The sequence below is a fragment of the Camelina sativa genome, chromosome 11, assembly GCF_000633955.1.
Source record: "Camelina sativa cultivar DH55 chromosome 11, Cs, whole genome shotgun sequence".
In the NCBI taxonomy this organism is placed as follows: Eukaryota; Viridiplantae; Streptophyta; class Magnoliopsida; order Brassicales; family Brassicaceae; genus Camelina; species Camelina sativa.
In genome coordinates, this window is record NC_025695.1 from 25,265,761 (window position 1) to 25,275,065 (window position 9,305).

At 37.4% G+C, this 9,305-nt stretch overlaps 2 protein-coding genes across 3 annotated transcripts in view; one reads left to right on the plus strand and one right to left on the minus strand.

Annotated features, from left to right (window-relative positions):
* Positions 1-2,241, plus strand: part of LOC104724212 (tryptophan synthase beta chain 2-like) — a 3,173-nt gene extending 932 nt beyond the window's left edge. The window contains exons 3-6 of the mRNA XM_010442668.2: positions 530-746; positions 839-1,376; positions 1,707-1,805; positions 1,913-2,241. Of these exons, the coding sequence (XP_010440970.1) occupies positions 530-746; positions 839-1,376; positions 1,707-1,805; positions 1,913-2,166 (1,108 nt within the window). The 3' untranslated portion in view covers positions 2,167-2,241. The remainder of the gene's footprint in view (positions 1-529; positions 747-838; positions 1,377-1,706; positions 1,806-1,912) is intronic.
* LOC104724213 (jacalin-related lectin 16-like) lies at positions 2,342-5,780 on the minus strand. 2 transcript variants are annotated; one of them, XM_019233142.1, is made up of 8 exons: positions 5,676-5,780; positions 5,312-5,531; positions 5,036-5,219; positions 4,372-4,628; positions 3,859-4,290; positions 3,557-3,774; positions 2,955-3,198; positions 2,342-2,842 (listed from the first exon to the last, which is right to left on the minus strand). In XM_019233142.1, exons 2-8 carry the CDS (start codon positions 5,510-5,512, stop codon positions 2,570-2,572), a joined length of 1,809 nt encoding a protein of 602 aa, XP_019088687.1. In that variant the 5' UTR covers positions 5,513-5,531; positions 5,676-5,780; the 3' UTR covers positions 2,342-2,569. The 2 variants fall into 2 exon arrangements, with proteins under 2 accessions (XP_019088687.1, XP_010440971.1); XM_010442669.2 differs by lacking the exon at positions 2,955-3,198 and having other exon boundaries at positions 3,313-3,774.

Here is a 9,305-nt window from a genome sequence, read left to right on the forward strand (position 1 = left end):
TTTTTTTTTTTTTTTTTTTTTTTTTTTTTTTTTCTTTTCTTTTCCTTATGTGATAGATGAATAAATTGGAATAGTGTTTTAATTTACATTTTATTTACGTTTGTATTTTAGTGTGTTTTTTTTCCAGTGATAGATGAATAAATTGGCCACAACTATCAGCATTTACACAGTTTTCCTTTGTTAATTGTAAATGGAAACGCATACGCAAAAATTATTTGTTTGCGTTTGCACGTTGAAAATATGTCTTACACAAGAAAAAACTAAAAAATGTGATTACAAAAAAAAAAAATTGTTCTTATGTATACGCAAATTAATAATGCAAATGTAGAAATTAGGTGGGAGAAATAGCTTTAAGGGTCTTAGGAATCACTGGGTTGTGTTGGAGACTTGGAGCCTTTGGTTTTTGGGAGAGTTGAAAATATCTTGCTTAGTTCAATGGTTCTTCATAATCCAGAGTCCAAATCTATTATTTTCACTGAAGTATATTTGGTTACTCCATATGAATTTCGTGTTCTTGGTTTGGTTTTAGAGCAAAGAGATTGGAGAAGCTTCTTCAGACACCTGCAAGGATTTACTTCAAGTATGAAGGTGGTAGCCCAGCTGGTTCACACAAACCCAACACAGCGGTTCCACAAGCTTATTACAACGCGAAAGAAGGCGTCAAGAACGTTGTGACAGAAACCGGTGCTGGCCAATGGGGCAGTTCTTTAGCATTTGCTTCTAGTCTCTTTGGCCTTGACTGCGAAGTAAGTAAGCATATAAACATTAGATTTTTCCAGTAAATTTTATCCGTTTTTGATAATTCCTTCGTTTCTTTTATGTTATGCCGACATTATAGGTATGGCAAGTAGCCAATTCGTATCACCAAAAGCCATATCGACGGTTGATGATGCAAACTTGGGGAGCAAAGGTTCATCCATCACCATCTGATCTCACTGAGGCTGGTCGAAGAATCCTCGAATCAGATCCATCAAGTCCAGGAAGTTTAGGCATTGCGATTTCAGAAGCTGTTGAAGTTGCTGCGAGAAACGAGGATACAAAATACTGTCTAGGGAGTGTACTGAACCATGTGTTGTTACACCAGACGATTATTGGAGAAGAATGCATTCAACAAATGGAAAATTTTGGCGAAACACCTGATGTGATTATAGGGTGTACTGGTGGAGGATCAAATTTTGCTGGTTTGAGTTTTCCTTTTATCCGGGAGAAACTCAAAGGCAAGATGAATCCTGTTATAAGAGCGGTTGAGCCCTCGGCTTGTCCTTCCCTGACCAAAGGGGTTTACGCTTATGATTTCGGCGATACGGCTGGATTAACTCCTTTGATGAAGATGCATACTTTAGGACATGACTTCATTCCTGATCCTATTCACGCCGGTAATAAAATAAGCTTTAACCCCAAAATCTTAAACACACTAAATGTGAAGAGTTCTCTGGCTTTTGGATACTTGATTTCTTGATTTCCTCATTTCTTGATTTATTTTGTCTTTATCTATGCCAATGATAAGTAAGTTTTTAAACCCAAGATAAACACGCTTAATGCTTCTCAGAATTCTTTCTTGTGAATTTCTTGATTCTTGATTCTTGATTTCTTGTGTTTTTGTGTTTTTGTTTTCTTGTGTTCTTGAATTATTGGTTCTTGAATTATTGGTTTCCTGGTTTTCCTTTCGGCTAATATATTGTGTTTTGTCTATGTTTTTTTGAAAGGTGGATTACGGTACCATGGAATGGCTCCCTTGATTTCACATGTTTATGAACAAGGTTTCATGGAAGCAATCTCAATTCCTCAAATCGAATGTTTCCAAGGTGGTTCTTAGCCTAATTGTGACTCACCTCAATTAGGTTTAGTTAACTTGACATTTTGTAGTTTCATTGGAATGTAATATCAACTTTCCGGTCTATTTTTTTTGCAGGTGCAATTCAGTTTGCAAGAACAGAAGGTATAATACCTGCACCCGAACCGACTCACGCCATTGCTGCAACCATAAGAGAAGCTCTCCGATGCAAAGAAACAGGAGAAGCAAAAGTGATACTGATGGCGATGTGTGGACATGGCCACTTCGACCTTACCTCTTATGACAAGTATTTACGAGGCGAATTGATAGACTTATCGTTCGGCGAAGAGAAGATACGAGAGTCTCTGTCCAAGGTTCCTCATGTTGTTTAGCTCCAATGATAGTACCGGTTTGATATTATAAACTTTGTTGTTAAAAAATAAAATTATAAACTTTTGTTCTTTTTTTTCCTGGCTTTGATATATTAAAAGTTTAAAACTATATAAATGCTTTTTTTTCTTTAATGAATTAAAAAGGTTACCTGGACAGATCACAGAGATAAACCAAAATACTCCCTACTCCAAAGTATGTGTAGGTTCAATATTGTTATTGTGAAAAATAAATTGGAGCGTAGTTGTATTTTTTAAACCTTGTCTTCAAATGAGATTAAGAAAGACAGGATCAAACAACATAATACAAACCGATCAAGCTCAATTTGAGACAAAAGTATTTGAGTACAAGATAAGGAGATTATTAAAGATATATGAAATTTGGTGGAGAATGTTTAGATCGAGCTCAATTTGATGTAGATGCTTCATCGGTAATGGGTAGGACATGGACCCCAATTTGTTGAAGCATGTTACCGGATATTCCATGGAATCCAACGATCTTGTAGCCTTTTTTATGGTGGACAAAGCTTGATATTTTACCGAATCCAAAAGCTGGAGAGGTTCGTTTGTTAGTCTTGAACCTAAGCATCAGTATAACATTAAGGTCATCACTTCCATGTACTATATCATAATTTCCCTCCACTGTTGTGATGTATTCACTTGGATAGTCCAGCTCAAACTGGAAAACAAGAAAAAAACAAAAAAAAAAATCCATCACGAACACAATTTCAAAAAGAGTACATTTAACGTAACAACATATAATAAATAAGGATCGAAACTATAGTAATCACCTCTTCAACTCCATGTAGTGTGTTGCTACCATGATCAGCTCCAATCACCACCGCGGTGTCCTTGTTATACATAAACTTGACGAATGCAATAGAAACCTCGCCTTTTCCTATATATATCTTTCTAACACCATCAAAATTACTCCCATCGTCCCATGAAGCACCTCCATCACCACCAGTACTGCCACCTAGTGCTTCTAGTTTCTCTCCAGCGGGAGGTGGAGGTGTCGGAGAAAAATATGCTCCANGGAAAAAAAAAAAAAAAAAAAAAAAAAAAAACGAATCCATCACGAACACAATTTCATAAACAGAACATATAACAACATATAATAATTAAGGATCGAGAAACTATAGTAATCACCTCTTCAACTCCATGTAGTGTGTTGCTACCATGATCAGCTCCAATCACCACCGCGCTGTCCTTGTTATACAGAAACTTGACGAATGCAATAGAAACCTCGCCTTTTCCTATATATATCTTTCTAACACCATCAAAATTACTCCCATCGTCCCATGAAGCACTTCCATCACCATCATTACTGCCACCTAGTGCTTCTAGTTTCTCTCCAGCGGGAGGTGGAGGTGTCGGAGAAAAATATGCTCCAAGACTATTAATTAAACCATAAGATGATCCATAAAAGCCAACAAGAGCGCAACCGTTGTTCTCAAGCACGAGTTTGGTATGACTTCCATTCGAGAGGGTTCCATATGTTGGAGAAATTCTCCCTTTGGATGTTTTGAATGTCAGCGATGTAATCCCTCCTCGATCTACAAAAGTCCCTCCCACCGATGTGATATATTCATTTGGAAAGTTGACCACAAACTGCAAAATTTAGACTATTATGAACTCAACACACACAAACACATATATTGTCACATAATTACTAGACTTGTGAGAAATATTTACCTCTTTTTCTTGATTAACTTTTCCATTATTTGTCCCGTGCTTACGCGTTACCACTCTTCCGCTGTTTTCGTAATCGAAGGCAATAGAATTTACATAATTGCTATCATGATAAACGTAAACCTTTCTTACGCCATCGTAAGCACCATCATCCCAATTAAAATTTGAACCATTTCCTTGTACTTCTAGTTTAGTAATAGGAAGTGTTTGGAAATATGCTCCAAGAGAATTTAAATTCTTCCCGGCATATCCATGAAACCCAGTGATCTTCTTACCAGGGGATGCAATTGAAAACCTTTTACCTATTTCAAATCCCATCATTTCAGAAGTATTAATGTTCGTCTTGAATTGAAGTCCTTGAATGATCCCTGACCCCTCATTATAGTAACCGTCAACTGAGACTAGATATTCATTCTTGAAATGGTTAATTTCAAACTGCCAAAAAAAAAAAAACAGTAAAGCAAATATTTGAATGAAATACTAGTGAGATCAAATTTTTAAAGGGACAGTACATACCAACGGTAGTGGGATGCCTTTACCCGAGCGACCACGGATTGGCCCATGTTTTGTCTTTCCATTTATGACATACTCAAACTTAATGTATTGTATGCCTTCGACGCCACTTCGTATCTCAATCTTTGTAACACCCTCATGGTCAGGGGATCCATCATCCCACTTTGTGCCTCCCTTTCCCCCTCTCGCCTCCATTCTAGTAGGTGCAATCCCAGTGAAATATGCTCCAAGTGATTCCAGTGATGGATAGTAGTTGGAAACTATGCAGCAGAAGAGGAGGTCAATTAAGTTTGTAATATTGGAAAAAAGTCAAAAGTGGCGGATGAAGAAAAATAAACACTTTGATAAATTAAAAGACTGTCTAACATATTTTTAGTCATAAAATACCGAATGCTTTTTAAACATTAGAACCGAAAAGAATTGGAACCAAATCGAAATATTTTGAGTACCTGAAAATAATCAAAATATAATTAACACGAAAAACTCAAAGAACCAGAACCTAATCAGTTTCCACTGATTTCTTATATGGATCCTAGAACAAAAAGACCGAAATAACCGTACGCCGACACCAGTTTTATAGATTAACTAAAAGTAATAAATCTATCTATGTATATTATAGTGTCCTCATTAAATCCTACACATGGTTGAATAGTGAGGTACGACTTACAAGATCCGTGAAATCCAATAATCTTCTTTCCATCGACTGCTAGTGAAAACTTAGTTCCATAGATATATCCCATCATTTGAGATACCTTCAAATTAGTTTTGAACTGAAGAGCACGGATTGTACCACCGTCAAAGTAACCCTCAAAAGATTGGAGATATTCATTTTCCCGATGGTTGATATTAAACTGTGAAATTTGATGAAAAATATATATATCATAAAGCCAATATCGATCATCCACGTAAGTGAACTCTAAATAATAGTTCATCAATTAATTACCGTCATGGTGAAATTTGGTGACAAGGGAGTCTTGTATAATCCATTTTCCGACTGTCCATCAGTGATATAGTCGACACAAAAATCTCTTACCCTGTCATCAGTAAATGAGACATATATAGCTGTAACATCATCATGCTCGGATCCATCATCCCACGTTTTCTCTTGAACCTTAGACCCTACCGTTTCCAATCTTTGGATCATTTCGAACCTATGTTGATCCCTTCATAGATGTAAAGTATTGTGTAATTAGTCAGGAATTTGCATGCTTATAAACTGTAATACTCTTTCAATCCAGAGACCGTAGGTTCTATATATAGATAGAGAGATAGAGATATAGAGAGAGAGAGCCAGAGAGGGATTTTACCTCTTATGCTATAGTAGAGAGAGAGAGAGAGAGAGAGAGAGAGAGAGAGAGAGAGAGAGAGAGAGGCAAGGATAGCTGATGAAAATTGAACAAGGGTAGAGGTGATGCAATAGAATTAATTATAGAAGCTGGGGATGAAGATGCCTTTTTGTACATAATTTTTTAGTTTTGCTTTTTTTTTTTATTTTACATAAAAGAACTCTTTTTTAGAGGGTCAATTAGTGACGGACAAAATTACGTTGGAGAAACAAATCTATACTAAATAAAAGTAGAAGCTGCAAGCAAGCTTCTAAATCTATCTACTATAAGATTTAAAACAATTAATCGGGATAGACCATCTCAATATTTAAATTTTTTTCCTATTTCATTAACTAACAATTTAATACTAGAATATTTTATATACAAATATATTTTTTTTTTCAAATAAATATATATAAAAGAAGAAATGTAAATTTTGGAAAAAAAAATATAGAATATATGAAACTAACGTTCTTATTCTTCTTTTGTTAATTTTTTTTATTTTCCAACAAAAAAAATAAAATGGACAAAAATATATATTTGATTAACACTAAATTTTTTTAATATAAATAATTACCGGAGGCATCCCATTCATTCATAACTTTTTTAATTTGTAAATTTGGAGCTATTGGTAAAATTTTATTATTGGATCTAAAGAAGAATGATTGACGTTGCAAGACCTTGAATTGATGTTGTTTGAATTAATTTTTGGGATCTAAAGAAGAAGGATTGATAACAAACATACATGTTCAGAAATTTCAAAAAAAGATTTTTTCTGAATCTTCTTTTGTAAACTCTTATCCTCCTGTTTGGGCAACCAATCTAGGAGTTTTTTTTTAATTATTAATGTTTGGTTGAAAAAAAAAACAAGCATACATGTTTTATTAGACGTATATGTGACCGTGTTCATATTTCTCTGCAAGTAACTTACAATTTTGTAGTATTGAGTATTTTGATTTGAAAAGTTTCAATATCTGTGGATTTAAAACCGTGTATATGGCTGAAAATATCAATCAATTATTGAGTGCATGTGGTGACTATATTGGTCATGAAACGAGTGACCCTTTTTTATTATTATTATTAATAATAATCTAGTGATCCCATACTCACTAGCAACCTACCCCCAATCAGACAACTACGGATAACCAAATAACCAGTATTAATTCCATAACAATTAAACCAATAAACCAATCCAACATAAATCAAGGAACCAACAATCCTAGACAACATTCTAAGAACTCAACTCTAGTAACCTAATAGAAGCCAGACAACAACCAATCGAGCAACTAGAACTTCCTCCTCTTCATTGCTTTCATTTTACGATCACACTTTGCCTTTACCTGCACCACAAACACAAATTGATATGCATGAGTATTTATAAACCCTCAGTAAGGCAATTTTTCCATCTACTGGACTATACACACAAGCAATAAGATCTCTTCATGCCATAAACAACAAACAATAAAACAAACTAAACAATATACAAAGCATTTGCATCATCAGTCGCTACTGAAGAAGGGTGTCGACCGACACCACAACTGGTGTCCATTGGCAGAGACCTGATACTATGAATCAGCAACTCTAGAGGCATTCACCAGCCCCACATCCTTCTCCTGAGCCATCTGCACTCTGCTCAGAAGATCTGATCTATCAGCTGCCTCCAAACCCATCGGCTCCTGAGAGATAGCACACAACCTCAATGCACTGATCTCTCCTACCAGAGAATCCATGTCTTGCTCCTGAGCCGAAGCCGCCCGATTTTGACCCAAATTATCAGCAACCATGTTAGCCTTACTCGCGTGGTAGGCTTTCTCCAAATCATAATCTGCCACCAGCGCCATCCATGGCCTCTGCCTCAAATTCAGCTTAGGCTGAGTGAATATATACTTCAGGCTCTTATGATCTGTAAACACATGTACCTTGGCACCGTAAAGATAAGATCTCCAAATCTTCAGGGCGAAAACTACAACAGCCATCTCCAAATCATGAGTAGGAAAATTGTCCTCATGCTTCCGCAAAGCGTAGGCAATCACCTTTCCATGCTGCATCAACACACACCCCAAACCAACTCTGGATGCATCTGTATAAACCAAATAGGGCTCTCCTTGCTCTGGCAATGCCAACACTGGCGTAGTAGTTAGCATCTCTTTCAGGCTTGCGAAACCCTCCTCGCACTCATGTAAACAAACAAACGGGACATCCTTCCCTGTCAACTTGGTCATTGGTCATGTCCTGCTTGCAAACCCCTACACAAACATCCTGTAGTAACCTACCAAACCAAGAAAACTCCAGATCTCTATGGCATTCTGCGGTCTAGGCCAATTCATGATGGCCTGAATCTTCTCCGGATCTACAAAAACTTCCCATGCCGACACAATGTGACCCAAAAAACCCATCTCTTGCTGCCAAAAACTACACTTGCTCAACTTGGTAAACAACTTCTGCTCCCGTAGCTTCTCCAGAACTGCTCTCAAGTGTACTGCATGCTCCTCTAGACTCTTACAATAAACCAGGATATCATCGATAAAAATGATGACATACACATCTAAAAACTCCTGGAACACGCTGTCCATCAATCGCATAAACTCTGCTGGCGCGTTAGTCAAACCAAAAGGCGTCACCACGAACTCGTAGTGCTCATACCTCGTCCTGAATGCAGTTTTCCTCACATCTACCTTATCTATCGGGATCTGATGCTAGCCCGACGCTAGATCAATCTTGGAGAACCAAGTAGCACCTCTCAGATGATTCAACAACTCATCGATCATGGGAAGAGGGTACTTGTTCTTCATAGTGACCCGTTTCAGACCCCGATAATCAATGTACAAGCGGAAACTTCCATCCTTCTTAACAAAGAACACCAGTGCTCCCTATGATGAAGGGCTAGGACGAATGAATCCCTTGCTCAACAAACCCTCTGGTTGCTTTTTCAACTCTACTAGACTAATAATCAAGTATGCTAGCATCAACTCACCGCCACTTGAATATCAACACCTCTTGTCTGTCCAAGAACCTCTAGTAACTTGCCTCTTAGGGAAACTTCCACAAGATAGCTTATTCAAAACTAGCTTTTCTGCTTGACAATTCTCCACAGCAAATCATGAATACAAACGTAATAAAACAAATAAGTACCATGCATTCGCATATTCTGATTCACCGCATCAAATGCTTTGCTAGCCGCCAACTCAAGCCACTTGAGCTACTTCCCCCGAGTAAGCTTATCAAATCCTTATACCTAGCATTCTCGTCCAAATCCAATGAACTTTAACCACCATCTTCACAACAATTAGTTTATCCCTCCTCAAAGGCGTCTCGTAAACTTTTGCACTTGGCATTCATGCCCTTCCCGGATCAACCGTGCTACAGCTCNTCATGCTTCCGCAAAGCGTAGGCAATCACCTTTCCATGCTGCATCAACACACACCCCAAACCAACTCTGGATGCATCTGTATAAACCAAATAGGGCTCTCCTTGCTCTGGCAATGCCAACACTGGCGTAGTAGTTAGCATCTCTTTCAGGCTTGCGAAACCCTCCTCGCACTCATGTAAACAAACAAACGGGACATCCTTCCCTGTCAACTTGGTCATTGGTCATGTCCTGCTTGCAAACCC

What these genes read in the sequence shown, in the direction of transcription:
- LOC104724213 (XM_019233142.1), bottom strand. Translation starts at nt 5,512, where the DNA reads ATGATCCAAAGATTGGAAACGGTAGGGTCTAAGGTTCAAGAGAAAACG. An exon ending in CACCAAATTTCACCATGACG is followed by an intron (nt 5,220 to 5,311) that starts GTAATTAATTGA and finishes CAAATTTCACAG; the next exon opens with TTTAATATCAACCATCGGGA. An exon ending in AAGTTAATCAAGAAAAAGAG is followed by an intron (nt 3,775 to 3,858) that starts GTAAATATTTCT and finishes TAAATTTTGCAG; the next exon opens with TTTGTGGTCAACTTTCCAAA.